This window comes from Caloenas nicobarica, chromosome 6, assembly GCF_036013445.1.
Source record: "Caloenas nicobarica isolate bCalNic1 chromosome 6, bCalNic1.hap1, whole genome shotgun sequence".
Taxonomy (NCBI): Eukaryota; Metazoa; Chordata; class Aves; order Columbiformes; family Columbidae; genus Caloenas; species Caloenas nicobarica.
Window position 1 is genome coordinate 35,075,938 of NC_088250.1, and position 19,929 is coordinate 35,095,866.

At 38.5% G+C, this 19,929-nt stretch overlaps 1 protein-coding gene across 1 annotated transcript in view; it reads right to left on the minus strand.

Moving 5' to 3' along the window:
* TMEM163 (transmembrane protein 163) overlaps positions 1-19,929 on the minus strand; it is a 91,757-nt gene that overhangs the window by 15,164 nt on the left and 56,664 nt on the right. The window contains exon 5 of the mRNA XM_065638173.1: positions 4,569-4,665. Coding sequence (XP_065494245.1) covers positions 4,569-4,665 — 97 coding nt within the window. The remainder of the gene's footprint in view (positions 1-4,568; positions 4,666-19,929) is intronic.

A 19,929-nucleotide genomic window follows, 5' to 3' on the forward strand; every position in this document is an offset into this window, starting at 1 on the left:
AACACTGCCTGGTGCTAAAAGCACATCTAGTGACACACACTACCTATTATTTATTTTTACTTAATGCAGAGAAAAAGGTAAACCAAACAAAAGCAGCAAAGAAAGGCAGAAGCAGTATTAAGAAATGCAGAAAGTCAGGAGCTCTAATTGTCCTCTCCTATGCCAGTGCAGATCAGGAGTTCTGTCATTCACAGGGTTTCAACAAAATTACATTCGGCATGGAATAATAGAGAATTCAAACAGGTGACTGAAAAATGCCTGACTGAGCTAAACCTGAGCTCCTGTTCTGTAAATTAAGTAGCTCCTCTCTGCAGTTTAACAAGAAACTGTGGACATTTAAGCCCCTTACAGGATGGGGCACTCGAGCTGGAAATGCCATTATCGTGTAACCCTGTCATTCTCCTTTTGCTTCTCTGAATCCTGGTGAGGATTGTCAGACCTGAAGCTGAAATCATCATATGACATGACAAAAAATACTGAAGACTCCTGCTTTTAAATGTCCACATAAGTAAAATAAAATCTGTGTTCAAAACATTTTTAAAAGCATTCAAAATGATTTCTTAATCATGTGAATTTTATATCCTTTCTCATTGGTATTATTTTCATGAAAGCAACCCTTCTGAGATCCACTTCAAGGACAACAGAATCTCTACATTAAAGATCTCATAAATTCTTTCTAAGGAAATATCTTTCTTGCTTCATGCATGTTAAGACCTGACAGATAAGTAACCAGTGTATCTTATACACAACAAGAAACACAGTGAACTTCGTATAATTGATCCAGAATGATTCAGAAGTGACTGACTACACTTTTATGATTTTAATCACAGCACCTTAAAATTAGCAGGCAGATATTTAATTGCTTGATCTGTTTCATTTCTTAAATTAAACTTGTCCATATCACGCTATTTTCTCCAAAACTTACGCAAATTAAAATGAACTCAGAGAAATTAGAACTGCTCCCAGTTCTCAACTCTGATAAACTCATTGGAGTTTACCACAAATTAAGATGTAAAAAGAGACTTTAGAGTTCTGAGAAAGATACAGTCAGTCACATTGCTCTGCCCTAGCATTATATGAGTTTTGAATTTCCCACAAACAGTACAGCAATGTATTCCACACCATTTCTGTTGAGACTGACAATATTAGCTTTGTATTCAGCATTTGAACATGAAGAGCAACATCCTCCAACTGGGTTTTAGCCACATAATCTCCCCTAAAAATTAAAGTCACACATCTAAAGTTTCACAAGATGCTTTGAAAGTATCCACATCTTCAACAAACTTGGCTTCAAGAAAGACTAATAAAGACGTAAACTGTACAAAAAAATCATGCGACTACGGCTCACATGTGAAGATTACGTTGAAGCATGTGTCCTCTTAATCTAGTACAGAGATCTTCGCACAAGTTTTATGCCAGTTTGTTACACTACCTTTCCTTGGTATTAATATTCCGTTCTTGCTCACACTACTAAGATACTTCCCTGACATCAGAGAAGCACACTAGTATGAAATCTCAGAAATCACTATCAGAAAATATCTCAGGTCACTATTTTGATGCAGAAGTGGTTACTTCACTGCCATGCAAAAACCCATTATCAGAAAATGCTGTTCTATTATTTTTCCATATACATCCACACATTATAGCTAAATTACATGATAAGATATTACAGGAATTAGCTCTATTAGCAATTAGTTCAGCATTGGTCCATGAAGTAGAAGACAGCACCCCCAATAAAAGAGTAGAGGCAGAAACTTCTCGCCTTACTGATTTAATCTGAGCAGATTTCCACTCTTCTAAGATGCTAGAGACATCACCTGGGAACATCCTTGATCGGCAAAGACCCAAACAATGGGGAAGAATGCCTAATTCTGTTGAGATGCAGAGCAGCTGAGGGAGCATTATGCAGACAAACCAGTATCAGACTCAGGCACAGCCAGAGCAACTGAAAAGTCCTCTATTAAACAACGTCCTTTTCCCCAAAATACTTTTAATGTAACAGCTCTTATGCATAATACCTCACCAGTCATTACTTGCGGCAATATCTTTGCTATAATGCTCCCTGAATGAGCTAAAAGGAACTAAAAAAGGTCTCCCTTTTTTTCAGTGTTATTCTTAGTTTAAACAGAGGAGTTTCACCTGTCATGCAACCCTTTCTGAATCAGCTCCCCACAGTGAGAGGTACTGAAAGACTTCGAAATAAGAATCCTTGCCACATCATTTGACACTGAACAGAAGTACCACCTTTTTTCATCCCTTGTTCTAACCCACTTTCCAGGCAGAACTGCAAGGTATAAAAACCCTTTGTGTGTGTGCATGTGGTTTTTACCCTGCCACCAGTCAGCCACAGTCCGTGCCCTGCCAGACACATCTTTCAAACCCTTGGTAGTACTTGAGTGTCTAAATGAGCAAGAACAGTCAGCCCAATGTCACGGGAACAAAATTATCTATTTAACCTGATACTGGGTCAAATGTAAGCAGTATCCACCCTAACTTTTACCAACTTGACACAGTTTTAGCACAGTGATGTCTGAATCTAAGGCAGTCTGTGACAAAAGGGATCTGTACAAATTATTCTTACAGGACACTTGAAATGTAATGGTATCTTCTCTTTGGGGATACCTTTCTGTAGCTCTGATTTCACATTTTTTCCTGCTCTAAACGCATTTCAAAAATTAAAAATAAAGAAGTCCAATATATCTGCAATTCGTAAATATCTTCGATGCTGCAAATAGGAGACATTTCTCCCCATGTAAGAAACAGAGCCTTCACCTGTAGACAGTACCTGTAACGATGGAAGAATGAGATACATATACCACACTTTTTCAACTTTTGTTCCTACTGCTGAAATCAGTAGGGTATTTGCCCACAATGAATTAGACTGGGACATGCAAATTAATCTGATCTACACTAACATAAATTCACCGAACGGGTATTTTAGTTATTATTGTAGCCTCCTTTCTTTACATCTGCTTCACAAAGTCAAGACTATATATTTCATTTGCTCACCAAATAGGAGTCACACTATAGCCAGATGCACTTTTTGGGTACAGCCAAGTTAAGAGGTTGTCCTTCAGATGGCCATCACTGTAGAGTCTCCCCTCACCCTTATCAGGATCTCCTTCAGCCTCACTGGCACAAACCCACACTCACTCCCTTACCCAGTTATGTCAAAATGTTTTGGTTGAGTTTAAGAACAGACTATTACAAGTGTTTAAGTTAACCTAGATCATTTTGACAGAACCAGGCTGGTGAACAACTACATGTGCTGTTATGCGGCAGAGCTGAGGAGACAGTAAATTATGAAGAATGGAACAGAGTAAAAGTAAAACGCAAAGAGAAGACAGAGAGCTGCAGCCAAACAATGCACCTGGCTGAAATTCAATAATGCATTAGTTCACGGGCGTTTGCTAAGCTACTCATCATTGCCCAAATTTCGCTAAACTACTGAATATAAGCTTCTGTAGTTGTCCAGCCTCTTGGAAGTTTCCATGAGAGCACAGGAACCAGTAGGTCACTTGCGCTACTAACAGTGGGTAACAAGGTGAAATTCCATTTTGGATATTTTTTTTTCCAGCTCTGCCTCCATTTCCTGGTTGAAAGTGTTTAGGTTTCTCTTTAGTGACGTGTTGAGAGTGGTACTTGGCAAGGTGAAGCCCTGATGAGAAAGTCTGCACACACTTACAAATAGACCAGACTTCCTGAGGGCTGAATGCAAAAGGTCCAGGTCAGGTTGTATGTACCATAACTGAACTGAAGCCCATTTTGTTTGAGCACATTAGGAAGAATATTCTGGGAGTGGAACCATTGCCAAATGGCAACGAGTTGCTAGTTCAGAAGAGCAGAGCTCAGGGAAGTTAACGGTCAGTACTGAGAGGAAGCAAGCAGGACAGGACAGAGCAGAGCTGAGAGAAAGGCCGCTGGGAGAGCTGCTCTATAGGCCAGGTAGGGACTGGCTTTCAGAACCAAAAGAAAGCAGAGAGCAGGAGAAAAGCCCTTTGAATGCTCCACGGTGAGCCAGTCAAAAAGCCAGCTCTTTCACCCAGCATGCTCCCCTCACCTGTTTCATTCCTGCTACTCGTACATGGCTCTGGAATTGGAGGCAAGAGCTGGAAAACAAAAAAATACAATCCAAAACCACAGTTTTTCCAGTTTAAAAATAAAATACTGAAGCCATTTGAGTAGTAAACTGTGGAAACATTCTCCTCATAAAATTCTTCTACTTTCATTAAGCCCAGAGAGACCTCCTCTCTGTATGTGCAGTCCTATATACATCCTATATAAATAAAGTGATTATATGCTGAGAAAGATTTGGCCCATAAAAGTAACCATGGAGATGAAGAGACGGGCTCAAGCCTATAAAACCCCATAAAGACTGGACTTCATCACATAAGGCAAAAAGACTGTTTTAAGACTGGGACCAACATATGCAGCCTGGCAGGAAACGCACCTGCTACAGCTTTGACGAGTTCAACAGGGGCTTGTTGAAAGGAGACACCGGCCTTTCTCAGTCTCCCTGGCAGTGTAGGCAATAAAGAGAACATTTTAAAGAACATGAATCACCTTACCACTTCTGGAAGCACCTTCTTCGCAAGATCATGGATAGCTTTGATCACAATACATATAGATGACAGGAGGAATATGACACCCAAGATAACACAAGCTCTGGGGAAAAAAGATAAAAATAAAAAGAAATGTTAAGAACACATTTGGAGTTGTCAGCTCTCCCACTGCTGAAGGATAACACACAACAGAATATTAATGATAAAAAAATCTTAAGTAGCTAAAGACAGAGACTTGAATTACAGAAAAGAATTAAAATACATGTCCAATTCCTCTCCAGTTCTTAAAACCTGGATTATATATGAGAAGACAGGGCAGACCAGATGATGTTTCAGAGTGAGAAAGACATGTCTCTTCTGCTCCTGATGATTTATGATAGAGCCCTCTAGAGATCTGTTTCTCTTTGTTTGTTTGCTTTGCTAGGATCTCACATTAGAAATAATCAAGGGAACTTCATGCTCTTTACCAGCCAGGACAGATGTTTGGTAAATCTGGTCAGCAGCCTAACAGAACCTGAAACATCTGCTTCATCTCCAAGAAAAAAATATTTTAAGTGCAGATACTAAAAAAAAAAAAAAAATCAGCAGGTCAGTTGCATTTCATAGGCTGTCCAAGGGTCACTCAATACCTCGATGAGGATCAGAGTCTCCTGAGATTAGGTGTTGTGCAAAATTAGACTCTCTATTCCTGCTCTGCAGAGCTTACAACCCATTCTTATAAAAAGCAGACAAATAGGTTAATGAAGATAAGATATTGTAACAGAGAATATATAACACGAAATAATTAAGTTTTGTACAGGACACAGGCACAATGAGGCTGACAAAGCACATAATGCATACCCAGAACTTCATAGTAAGAAAAAACCCCACAATCTCTTGCTTTTGTTCAAACATACAGACTGATACTACTCCGAGATGGAGTTCCTCTTGCTGTGAAATACTACAGGATATAAGGCTTTGATCTCCTCTATGTGAACAATAGCCACTCTATTGCAGTATTGATATATCCATAACTCCATTTTACTAATAGTTCTTCTTATAAAATTCTGTTACTATAGATAGATATACAGTAAGAGCAATTTTAATGTTTAAAGCACAAAACAGTTAAGTAGCAATATCTGGATGTACTTTTTTTTCTCCAGAAGTTGTATTTCCTTTGTTTGTTATTGATTATTTGGTACTTATTTGTTCATATCTGTTATTCATTATTTGGTACTTATCTGTTAGCTCAGTTTATGGATGCTATAATTATTTCAGTAGCAAGCTACAATTTTCAACAACTCAGATATCAAGCCATCTTGTGGTTGGCAGCACATGTAATGTTCACGTCAAGCTCAATCTAGAGACTGCCGCTGAATGGGCATTGCTTTGCCTAGGTCAGAAGACAGGTGGTGGCACAGGTGAGTAGCTGGTCATTTTGTTCCCCAAAACGAGCAACACTAAATCATGCTTTGGACAACCCACATAATCCTACAGACAGGTCCCCAGTAGAGGGGCTGCTCTTCTACAGAGGAGCTCAGATGCAGAGGCCAGCATCCCTCCTGGCAATGCAGCAGTACACTACAAGAGGTACTTGTCCCAGGGAGGCAAAACTCTGTGCTACACCTATTTTAAGACAGATGTTTAACTCCTTTGTAGTAAAATGCAACACGGCCCTCATTCTTGTTAAATGTTGTAAAAGATAGGCAGAAAAGGCTTGAGACAGCCTGCTTACCCTGGAGCCCTTCCCCTAGACTCAAACATAAGAATAAAAACCTGGCCCATAATCTGTGATAGACAAAGAAACTCAGAGGATGGATTCTCTGCAATCCTGCAGCAAAGGTGATCATTAAATGGTAATATGGATGTGAGGAAAATTCATGTCCCAAAAAGAATGAGTGATATTGAAAATTAGAGGGCTTTCTGTTTTCCATTGCATATTTGCAAGCAGGTCCCTGTTCTGCAATAGATTCTTTTCAGAGATTTGCAGTTTCACTCTACCTCAATGGCTCACTGCACAGAGATCTGTCACCTACTTTTATCACACTCAAAACTTTTCAGTATCACCTTTATGTTTTACTTCTGCAATATTTAGCACTACCATAACCTAAGGAGCTTATACCGCAGAATCCTACACAACAGATTCTGCTGTAATGATGATTTTGGTTTTTTGGATGAGGTACAAAAAGTATACGAAAAGTTCTGCTCATTTACCAGTGAGAAATGCAGGTGTTAGGCAATTTGAACACAGAACTGGTCCACAAAAGTCGGCTGACTGGCTTAAGGCCATTTGCTGAGTCAGTGACAGGTTGACATAAGATACATACATGTCATGGAAGAATATGCTGACACTTCATCTGAAAGCAACACTGAAAGAGAAGTTTTTCTGTCATTCTCAGCAGGCTTAAACCAACATAGCCACAAATCTGTGAGCTAGAAACAACGGATTCAACTTCTGCACACCAGTAGGTATTGCTGAATACCAAGAGCACAGGAAGACAGTGAAGCATCATCAACTTTCCTTAGCAGAACCTCTTTTCCCTATGCCCATCTTCTGAGGAAGGCAGGGAAACATTCCCTAAGGCTTCACAGGAGCTTTGCCAGCACAAGTCTCATGTGTCCAGGGAACCAGCACTTGCCAGGATTCGGTTCTCACATCCGTTGGAGAGTCTGGGGTTATCTCTGTAAACTCTCCAAACACACAAGCCTAAGAGCAAATATTTTGCATTTTTGCCTACGCCACCAGATAAATAATGACTTCGGCAATCTTGAGCTGCTTCTTTTATTCACCAGATCAGTTTTACTGTGTCAAAAGAATTCCCATACACCTACTTAATCAGAAACAGCTAAAAGTAGAAAGAAAAAAAAGGAAGATGTTAATAACAATGACAAGTGTATTAATAGCAGGCAGAAATGCAGTCTGAGGTTTAAATCAGCATTCAGTCATCATATTTAGCAAGCCTAGCTTCTCCTTTATATGCTGGCTTTTGGAATCCACAGCCATGACAAATTCATGAGTAAAGGCATAGTACTTTAAGTGCAAAAATCCATGTTTCTTGTCTTCTTAAGTGTATCAATTTATCTGCAAAACCACTAGAACAAAATACTGCATAGTGTCTTCTTTCAATCTCATTTGCCAGAAAAATAATTTCTATCTAGAGTGCAAATCATGCAAAATTCAACTACAAATGTACAAAATAAGAAACCTCCAGAAATTAATCTGAAATTTTAACTGTAATACACAATAAACAAATTGTAATTGGTTATTGTAAGCTTGCTTTATTTTCAATATTTCAATATTTCAATATATTTTAATTTCAATATTACTCAACTGCTTTGTAACTAAACAGTGTTTCCAACTGCACACGAAAGGTGTCAGTGTCAGGGCTGTTGGCAAATGCAATTTCATTAATAACATTCAATTAAATTAGATGAGCCAACTGCCACTACTAAACAAGTTCAATCAACTCAGAAGTACCCACAAAAATTAATCAACGAGGGGTTGTACAGAAGTGCGGTTTGACTGAAAATCTAGTAAAGATATTACAGATACCCCTGGCTTGGAATCACCTCAGTGTAATAAACACTTCTCAATCCCCAGGTCCCTTATGATCACTGTCAGCAATTCAGACACTCTGGAGTAACTCCTGGTCCACCTAATGTCCTCATATACCAGAACACTGGTGTCTGCTTGCTAAGACGTGAGGACAACCATGATGAACACGTCTGCATGTGTCACAGGCCACCAGTACCACTCACTCGCACCTCCAGAGCTATTGGAGATCGTGCACTTATTTTACAGCAATTTCTACGTTAATTAGTATAAGAGCTTCCTACTACATATCTACTGCATCCTTAGAGATATAGTTGACTTACAACACAAAAGAATAGATCACTATAGGATTGACAGGCAACAGAAAAGATCTAATGAAGAATGCATTAATCAGAAATCTCCCTCAGTTCCATGTAATATATATTGCTTCTAAAAAAGAAAAGAGGAACAGAGGAAATTTAGTCAAAACATTTTAAAAAATAATGGAAAACCATGATTTGATTTTCAGAAACAATAAGCTTTCTGGAATCTTGCAAAGAAAACCAGACTAATTCAGAAAGGACAAGGTGAGGACATCTCTCTGATATCCAGGCAATAATCAATTAGGTCAATCCAGGTCAATTAGAATCAATCCAGGCAAAAAAATTAGGTCAACTAAAGCTCAAAGTTCCAAAGGCTTTTTTCTTAGAGTAATGGCACCTGGAACATAAGAGTAATAAAACCACATGATTAAGTGGTTGGTAAAGAGAATTTAATATTATGATTTTAACAGTGAAACCACCAAGTCTTCTTTAGTTTGATGCAGGTTTTGGTAGCAGATCATGTTCTGCTAAAGATACTTCTTGATGCCTTTGGATGCAGTACTTCTATCTGAAAATCCAGAAGATTAAGTATAATTCATTGTATTAAAAAATGAACTCATCAATTTTATCAGCTTTTCAATATAACTTTGCCACAGATGAAACATACCATTAAATCAGTTGTACTGCAGCCTCAGGCGTTGAGGATGAAATTATTTGAAGTTTCAAAACTGCTGAAGACTTTATACAGCTTTCGAGATTCAATTGCTGCTACTGGAATCCACTTCTACTGGAATTCAGAAACGTGATTATGTCTGACTCCTAAACACTATACTCATGTCTCCGATCTAAAGCTTGGTTCTGGGTATGCTACAGCATTTCCAAAAGAAATTCTGAAAGCAGTACTACAACCCATATCCAACCCATTTATATTTATGCAACCCTAAAAACACCTATTTTACATAATACCAGTCCTGGATATTTGTAGTCACACCCATCAAAATAAGATCAACGTAATTGTATTACATGACACACAGCTGCCATCTCATCTTTCCATAACACATGCCCTGCACAGAGCTCTAATAGACACAATTCTTCATTTTCATAACAAATTCTCACAACTCATAAGGAAACCAGAAAAGGAAATCTATCACTGTAAGCACCTGAAAAGTCTTTCCCTTAATCAAAAATGTGTTACTTTGCAAAAGGTAATATAGCTTTTAACTAAGTAGCTTTGAAAAGTACTGAGACTCAGAGGGGGTGCGTCTCCACAAACTGTCAATTTTCAAGCTGCTATTAGTAAGTTAACATTTTTTCCCTCTCTTTTTATCACAAAATTAACTTCCTAAGAAGAAGAAGTTCAACTATTCAATTCATTTGCATCTAGCAGACACAGCAAAACAGCCTTCTGATTCAGGGAATTATCCTTCATTCTGTCCTACATTTGTAATTATTTGTTACAAGACTAAATTTCTGTAATATTTCCACCATGCAACTAAAGACTCACCCAGATCTCTATGGTGATTAATGTTCAGCAGAGTTTTCCTCATATCAGTTGACTCCTATAAAATAGCCACCGCAAGAGGCTTCCCTTCTGCATTATCATCCTGCGATCTTTCTGACAAATGGAACACAGTGGCACAGCACCAATGAGGGTTCATAATGAAACTCTTGGTAATTACTCCTCTAAAGTCAATCTGCTTTCATGTGCAGCAAAGGTGGTGCAACAGAATTAAGGATTCAGAATAAATTAAAGATGTATGCCAATACTATCTGCAAAGATATGTTAGCTTTCTCCTAGCAGCTCCCAGACAGTTGCTTTGGGGCAGTGGAGAGGGAATGGGGTCTCACATACTTGGAAGTGTGTCTGTTACATCCTGGAACCTATTTTACCACCACACTTCAAGTGCATTAAAATAGTCCCTAAAATGTGATGTCATTATGTGAAGTAAAACAAGATCGTCAGTAGCAGTCTAATTAGTTCCCAGTTTTGTTACTATATGAAACACCTACAATGCAATATTAAAAACCTGACATTCTTCTCAAATGCTGCTCTATTCTACCACCTTTTTTACTAATTGTTGTATCTCAGATTACGTGATCTTTTTTGATTACATGCACTATTTGGGGGGGAATGGTATTTGTTTGTTTATTTATTTTATTACTTCTACCAACGTAAAGAACCTCACAGAACCACAGAACAGCCCAGATTGGAAGTGACCTCAAAATATCATCTGGCCCAACCTTTCCTAGGAAAGAGAGCCTAGATGAGATTATCCAGCACCCTGTCCAATCCCATCTTGAAAACCTCCTGCGATGAGGACTCTACCACATCCTTGGGGATGTTCCATGACTGATTGTTCTCACTGTAAATAATTTCTTTCTTGTGTCAAGATTACTCACCTTATTTATTGAAAACATAGCTTACCATATTCAAGGAAAACATTTTATTAATTTCAGCAGAGCTACAGAGATAAATGTGGCAAAAAGAACTGTGAGAAAAGTCATTATAAACCACTAGCATTTGTAACAATATTCTTGAGGTAGAAACTGTATTCTCATATTTGAAAAGCTGCCATCAAAACAAGCTTCGGTTCCTCATCCAATTCTCCATCAGCTACGATACTATAAATAAAATATAATACTCCTAATTACTATGTACCATTCTGTTACCTTCCAAGAGCTGGTTTACTCCAGTTTATTTTAATGCTGTGTTTTCTTGGGTGTTAAGAATCTTACCATGATATATTTTTCTAAGAGAAATTAGTTTTCCACCATGGGAATAGTGGAAGAGTTTGCCCAGAGAAGTTGCAGAGTCTCCATCCTTGGAAGTTTTCAAGACCTGACTGGATAAAGCTCTGAGCAACCTATTCCGATCTCACAGCGGACTCTGCTTTGAGCAGGAGCCTGGGCTGGAGACCTCCTGAGGCACCTTCCAGCCTGAATTATCCTATGAATTTTTATTCACAAAATCTTTATCTCTGCAGGCTCTGTCAAGATCTTTCAGCACTAATGGCTCCTAATAGCCCAAAGAAAAGGTAGTTAAAAATCTCTTCGGGCTCTTTCCACCACTGGAGTAAAAAGGTAGAGTTAAAACTGTTACTTTGCAAGGAACTGTAACTTAGCATTAAAATGAGCTGCAGGCCACTAAGAGCAATATGAGCGCTAAGCCCAGGAGTAACGTGAGCTTCTTCAGGAAAGCTGAGCAAATCAGTTTTATAATGGATACAGGATTTAATCTCAGAATAAACCCACTAATGAAACCTCTGGAGTGTAAGTAAGAAAAAGTTTAAATTATAAAAGTAATTAATTCAACAAAAACTATAAATGTGCTAATTCCTGTTTCCCTATGATTTGAAAGTATTTTAGTATTAATGAGTGACAGAGGAAATATCACGTATGGAATCATTCAGGGGAAGTCATTTAGCACAACATGCAAGGCAATTGTATTCATGCACTTTCTAATGCTTTATCTCTCTATACATTTTTCTCAATTGTCTTCCGCATCTAACCACATGACAGGAACTCCTTTGTATCTCTTTGCTTTGCTGGTGCTCTTGTTTTCATCCTTTCTTCCCACAGCCAAATACAAATTACATTCTGTGAATGCTCCTTCATTAGTAATTTGGAGCTTGTAATAATCTGCACATTTCTTCTAGATGAGGGGCAGACAACCTGTTTAAACAGAGCTAGGCCTACTTTCATTTGATATTTGTATTATGGCAGCTCTTATAGTGTCATTACAGTAGCCAAGTATAAAATTCCAGCCACAGCCAGACCAAGATTTCTCAAGCGTAGGCGAAATTGAATGCTGACACTCAAAGGATGAGAACTCGGAGGAAAAAGCTGAGAATTCTGGTCACCAAACAATTTTGTTGTGGCAAATGAGTGGGTTCTGGCCAATGGGGAGTAAGTGAAGCGGGGTGGAAAAAATACAAGAGGACTCAGAAAAGTCAGTGGATAAGGAATATGGAAAGGGGGAAGATGTTTTGGAGAGAACAGGCTGAAGTTGTTCATTCTGGTTTGCAGGCCTTTGGGGGCCTTTGGGGAGCTAAGGGAGGGCTGGGGATGTTGTAGATGTGGGCATCTGGTCCCTCTTTGCCTCATATCTCTCCATGCCTTTCTGAGCCCCAGGAAATGGCCTGTCCAGTCCACTACACTCTGTGCCACAAGTACAGTTCTGCTGCCCGCTATTTTAAAAAACTGCATTAAAGTTACAGTGCCGTTGTTCACTAACATTTGTTCCTTGCTTCCCATTCTGCAATATTGCTGAGATAATTCTAGCCACGTTTTTCATTAGGGTGACATCCAGAACTGTGAAAACTGTAAAACCTGCTTCTTAAACCCACTAAAGGGCTTAATCTAGAAAGAAAATTACTAGCCACTGTGGCACATTACTGTAATACACAGGCAAAAGACGTAATACCAGCCTCAATCTTGATGTTCCTGCTTCGTCATGCTCTACTGCTAATCTTAAGCTTCTTTGTGTCCAGTTAGATAGTTATATGGCTTGTTTGTGTTTGCAGTGTAGCTTATCTGTTATCAGGTTTAGTTTCTGAGGAGGGCTTGGATACCAAACTGTACAGAATCACAGCTGTTCAGAGTATTTGCACCTGCCTGTCGCTGGGTAAAGAGGGAACAGAGTCAGTTTAAGATGCACTTTAAAAGGAATTAAGTGGGCTTGCTGTCAATCACACACATTCAATAATCCACCCCCAGTCGCCAGAATCCAGATCAGCACTGTTGCAGCTACTCCTTTTTCTCACCACTAAATATATATTTCTAAAAAATTTTTAAAAGCAAACACAGATTACAAAACAAAGAGATACCAAGTAATATTCCAAATAACCATTCAAAGCCGATTTCTCAATTATTATATTAAAAATATACTGTGTTATCACATGGTCCAACCTCTCCTTCCAGAACATACAGGGGAAATGCTGTTTATATCTGAGACTCAGATTAGCTATGCTACATATCCATTTCTTGTTGAAATCGTTATAGGCCTCCTAAAACTTTTATTATCCTCAGGAGTTCAACTAGTTACTGCTGAACAGGGTTTTTACATCCTTTAAAAGCATGCAGCTGAACTGAGGCAACAGTTCCATAAATAATTTGATTCTGCAAGTATTAAATATCTGCCAATAAAAGCTAACAGACATTTCTACAACTCTGAGATTTTGAAAAGTCTTACAACCTATTTTCTAGTTCCTGGTCTGCACAGATTGTACAATTGCACTTACAGTACATCTGTCTTACAACCGTCGTCCCACTTTATGAAGAGCTGATCTCTGCTCCCAGCCCTCTGGCAGGTGATCAGAGATTCTGTCATTCCCTTGAAGCTGGAAATTCAAGTCTTTTGAGAATTTCTGTAATACTAATTTTTATGGTGATTATCAAATTCCAGTACAGAACAACACCATATCCCTGATTTACACATATATCTGTGTATGTGTAATAGGAAATATACACAAATATTGCCTAATCAACTACCAGTGCAGTAAAAGGAAAGGCTTTCATAAATTAGATTTTGGATCTAGCTCCAATAAAATCATTGCCAAGTCTACAGATGCCACACTTTTAGAAACAGATTTTAGAATGTATAAATATATACATTCGCTATTTCATATTTAATATAAATTCTATGTGTGAGGACTTTGTGTGTGTGCATGCATAAATGTATGCATACATGCATTTCTGCCTGGATAAGAGCAAAGTTTATGATTGCTTTACTTTTGCCTCAATATGGGATAATGGATTTATGGAGAAATTCTGCAGTTTAATAAGTCAGTCTAATGAAGCACCGCTAAAATTTGTATCTAGCGCTGTACCTGGATGTAATATTTCAGCTAAGTATTTCAGAAGAAAGAATAGTTTAGAAATTTTCAGTGTAGTTAAAAAAATATATGTATCTCCTCCTACAAAGCAGATATCCAAGCACAGGTGAACACTCATTTTGAAAACTCTGCACTGTGCTCCACTGGGTAAGAGAGACATGGATGTGCCACCTGACAGCAACTCATGGCAGCTGAGAACCAAACAAGAGCTGCAGAGGTGGGTTCTTAACTATTTGCAGGCTATCTCCATGCATTTGACATTTTTCCAGATCACTTCGCTATTCCATTCACTCAGCACAAAGGAGTTTTTCCTCCAGCCACAGAGGTTTGCCCTGAACTGTGGGTAGGTGTGGATTTTGCCATCTGTGCTTCCAGTCTCTTTAGTATGTATGGCATAGATAAAATTATCCACAGTTTTTTCAATGTGACTGATATGTTGGGTCTGAATTGAGAGGATTATTTTCATTCAATACTACCGAAAAAGACAGTGCTCATTTAGTTGGGCTAACCAGTACAGCACAGCCAATCCACACAAGAATATTTAAATACAGTACTAATACTGAAAATTAGGGGGTTTTTAATTCTGAGAACCAAGAGAGAATATACCCTGCAACCATACAGGTCAGTATGTTCTCTTCTTTGAATGAGAGGAAAAGAAAGAAGAGTCAGACCTGACCTGGCAGGATCAAAGCCATTTCCTCCCATAAGAAGTGGTTTCTAACTCCTTTAAGATTTGAAAGTAGGAATAGTATACGTCACGACTCTTATTGGCATGCCTAAATATAATATATGTATATTCAATTTAACTTCCTTAAATCTCCCCATGACCAAACCTCGGGGTAAATATTCTCAAGTGGTGTCACCTGAACATAGGCAAAAGAGAAAAAAGGGTTACAATTACTTTGGAAGGAGAGGTTTAGTCCATCTTAAGGTCCAACCTGTCATCACATTTTCTCAGTAAGAAAGAAGTTTTTACACGAACTCACCAGCCATGAACTCCCCACATTTCCCCAGCAGCCACACAGACGTGCCCAATTTCTTTACCAGCAAACGTGGCTCTGCAAGAGGTGGCAACAGGGATGGCTCTTCACAGAATCTGCACAGGGCAGTAATAAAGTAATAAAGGGCAATTCCAATGATCAAAATCAAAGCAAAAATCACTGGCAGGATGAAAGGCTCTAGGGTGCCCTGGACTACGCCATAAGCAACTGGACAGGAGACTACAGAGCTAAAGTAGATTTGCAATTCGAAGAGATAATGTAGTGCAAAGCAGTAAGGTATCACTTCATGAAGCCATACAACATTCTTCCCCAGCAACTGATGGAGGATTCGATGTACATATCTGATTACTCCTGTCTTCCAAAAATGAATGGCACCAGAAAGCAAAGAGCAGGAGAACAAGGTATCAAAGGAATATTTATCCGTAAGATACCCATGCTGACAAAGGACAGTTCCTTCGGGTATATTCAGTTCAGAGTGGGTGTCTACTTACCGCACACAGAGCTGTACAGATGATTTTATTATTGCTGTTTACTTAAGTCCAAATTCCAGAGAGAGTGTAACTAAGCAACTGGTAAGGGTTTCTAATCACTTGACTAGGCTTCTCCAAAGGTCACACGACTAAGAAGATGTAAGGTTATAAAAGAAAAGCTGTTCAAAGTTGTATCCTTCTGCTTGATAAACATCCATTGATTCATGGCAGTATTTGAAAGACTAATATGCCCGTTTGCTGAACTGCCTGTTTACCTGAAGAGGCTACTTAAAATCAAAAGCTGGAAGCAATGCGCATTCTGTGAAAAGATAACTGATGGAGAGTATGTACCCAGGAGGCTATTGAGCAGCCAAGGAAAGGGCTTGGTACACTGGTAATTTTCTAGTCATGGAGTATTCTAAAAAGGTTGCTGGTAACGTTTCATAATTTTTAAACATCTTAATTCCTGCGTCATCCTGTTACACAGCTGTAAATTTAACCTCTAGTGCATAAAGTCCTAGGAAAGGGTCAGAATATCCTTGTTCCCTTCCTTCCTTCCTTCCTCTCGTCACTACATATCCTTGTGTAATGGATAATCCACATAGCAGATTCCTAGAGTTCTCTGACAACTGGAAGCTCCAGTGAACCACCACCAGCTTCTTCTTTCATCAGATAGAAAAAAAGGTGCTACAATGCCGAGCACTTAAAAACTGAAGATATCCATCGATATGTAAGTACACAGATTAGAAATAAGATGTACGTCTTTATCAGTGAGCATACTTAAACATAGGGGTAGGGTAGTGAAGGATGCAAGAGATTTTTTAATTGTTGCTCATTATGAGTCAGGTTTCCTATTTACTTTGTTCCTGAGGAGCAGTCAAATATCTTTCTTAGAGACTGGTTTTAGCTCAAACTAAGTTAGAAATTCTTAGATCAAGCTCTTACAGTTGTTCTCTTCCAGATGTCAAAATAGATGAGAATCCCAGTTCATTCTGCCCGTAATTTAAGAACCTAATAAGAATCAAATCCTCTGAGCAAGCACTTTGAATTGGCCAATGGGTTCAGCACTCTGACAGTATCAAATCCAGTTGCCACAGCTGAGGTACAAGGTATGGAGATGAGAATTAAGCTGAACTGACACACAGCAGTTTTAGACAAAGTCTAATTACAAAACTGCAAAGACTGCAAGACCTACCCAATTCTTGATCCATTGTTTTTAATCTTAGCATGAGGTGGGAAGAGATACGCAAAATAAATACATGAACAGAGATAACTGAAGCCACCTACTGCTCCAGGTAAAATGTTACCTTACTCCCAAAAAGCACTCCAAAAGCATATATGGCCCCAATGAAGACAGGAATGACTATTTTCTCCTGGCAAAAACATTTCTCAGCTGCGGGTGGAGGTATGACAGATTTCTGCACCCTTGTCTGCCAATAGGCAATTCTTGCCATTTTAATATTACTGCCAATGTTTTTGACGACAACTTCACCAATATAAGAAAAAAAGGAAATATCTGCATTAATTATGTATTATGTCATGGCAACACAGTGCGCCATGAGTTCATTAAAATTATTTGCCTGTGATAGAATTTAATTTTCTTATTACAGTAATAAAGGAAAGAATAGCCGAGTCTGACATATGTAATAGAAAAAAACACCCAACAGTGAAAGAAATGTGAGCTTTCTGCTCTTGGCTTTATCCAGCATGTTCATTATGACTAAGGTTTCCTATTTACTCTGGCACTGGGTTAAGAAAGATGCTGACAGACTGGTTCTTGGGAAACAGAGAATTTAACTTGGTACCATCAACAAAATAATATACCATAAACACCAGCTGCAACTGTCAAGAAACACTATGTTAAATATGCTGTACACAGTTAGTTTTTGCAATACCGAACATACAAGCTCAAACAAAACCCATTAGCCGAATAAGCCTCGGAGCAATGGATCCTATGGGCATAGGCAGGTACTCAGTCCTGCACTGCATTGTACAGAAATGCAAGATTATAGCTCTGTAATGTAACAACAGGGATTTTGCTTTATCACCTAAGAGTGAAGTCCTGTTTTCCTGAACAGAGGGGGAATCAAACAGATGTTTCCTTGATACACAGGTTTGAGACTTTTCCAACCAACTATACATAAAAAGCTCCATCTTTTATAGCTTTTTCACAAGGCCAGGTGCCCAAAGTTTGTTCTTCTGTTTTCTTGATCTTTCTGCTTTCAGTGGTATTTCTTTCTGTTCACACACAGTTCCAGCACTACAAGTCCTTCATTCTTGAATTAACAGATCAAAGAGCTGCCCTTTGGCTGTACAGCTGGTTACTAGTTCAATCTCTCATGAGACATTTTTCCAGGTCCCTAATGCTTCAGTCTTCTATTAAGAAATTACTTCTATTGCTATTTACTGGGTTTAATTATGCAGAGGAAAAAAACACAGTTACCGTATCAATTTCAATAAATTTCTTCCTTCAACAGAATTTAGATTTGCTTCAGCAGCCTAATAAGCAATTATCTTGCTAAAGATTTAGGCAAAATATTCAAGAATGTTTGTATACTGGTAATGGAGAGCAGGAAGGGGACCACTCAGATTTCTTTGCACATTTTGAATGGCTCGGTGATCATTCAATGTTCAAATCACTAAGACTGGATTCAGACCTTTCCCCTAACAGGCTGCTCTAATCGACCCTGCTTTGAGCAGGGATTGGACTGATGATCTCGGGAGGTCCCTCCAACCCCAGCTGTCCTACAGCACAGCACTGCACAATACTCGTACCACGAAGGCATCAGCTGTACCTGGCCCTAAGTGCACAGGTAGTGGCTCTACCCTATTTTTACAATCTCTGGTTTATCAATGACACAGGAGTATATTCCTTCCTCTTAGCTTCTCCTCTGATGAAGAAAAATAGGCAACTGCAAGAATTTTTTTTGGTTGTAAATTTTCATCTTTCGTTGATATTAAAAACTATTTCTCAAGTTATTTCAGCACTCTTTTCTTCCTTGGATTTCTTAATCATTGCTTTTTAAATTATTTGTTCTAAGTTTCCTGCACATTAACTCAGAACCCAGCAGATCATGATGAGAAAATCACTCATGAACTATGTACTCTGACTCTTTCCAGATATCTGTAGTCCTTCCCAATTTTTGTATTTCCTCAAGACCTACAATTCTTTCAACTACTCTTCTAAAATACATGGAAATGTAGTAGCCTCTTTTATTTGATTGCCAAAACAGACAGACAGTGAAGTGCGAAACTATCCAAAAAGTACCAGTAACAAACACATCAAATATTCATCCCACTCCTACACACTCTTTCATTAATAAGCCAGCCAGGCAGAACCAAGCAGTGTCTCTCATGGCCTACAATCTTACAGGGGTTTATACCTGATCTTGGTGAATATTCATTATATTTTCCAAGCCGCTTGGTATATTTTAAAATAAAGTATAAAAATTTAATCATAATTTCATCATAATTTAAGACAAATCTTGAATATAACTAGATATATCTTTTCTCAATGACTTAAGAAAAAAATCTCACCAACAAAAGACTTGAAAAGCCTGCCAGCTTTAGGTTCTCAGGCTATCAATATCAAAGAATTTTCACAAAGACCAAACTGCAGAGGCAAGCTAAAATATATTTTGCAGTTACTACATGTGAACCAACATGAGAACGAACAAAGACGTACATTTTATATTAACTTATATATATAACTTATATACAACTTTATATAACTTTGGCACATGCACACTGAAAAAGTACCTTCTCACGTTGCCCCAGAAAATGAGAGAAATCGAATGATCTGGTAAAAATTAAATGCTTTAAACTGATTTGAACTCAGCAGGACAAATTTTCGTGATAGTTTTAGCACTACAATTCCCCAGAAGTCAAAAAGAAATGCATTGGTTCAGCTTAGCAGAACTTGGCACAGCAAGCAGTTTTCTACTGTTCATTCCAAATACCAGCCCAGGAAATGTTGCACTTCTAACTTCCATATGGCTGCATCATAAGTAAGATTATGCTGTTCTTTTACATCTTAGTGTTTTATTCTAAGTACTTAATTCCTAGCACATCATGGGTCAGGCTGTATTCTCTGTGTCTTTTTCTGGGGTTTTGGTTTTCAATCTATCTTTACATTCTCTCTCGATGACATACATCAGTTAGGACTGGATCTAACATTGCCCTTCCATAGTAGACTTTCCACTGATTCCAACAGATTTTGGATCAGTCT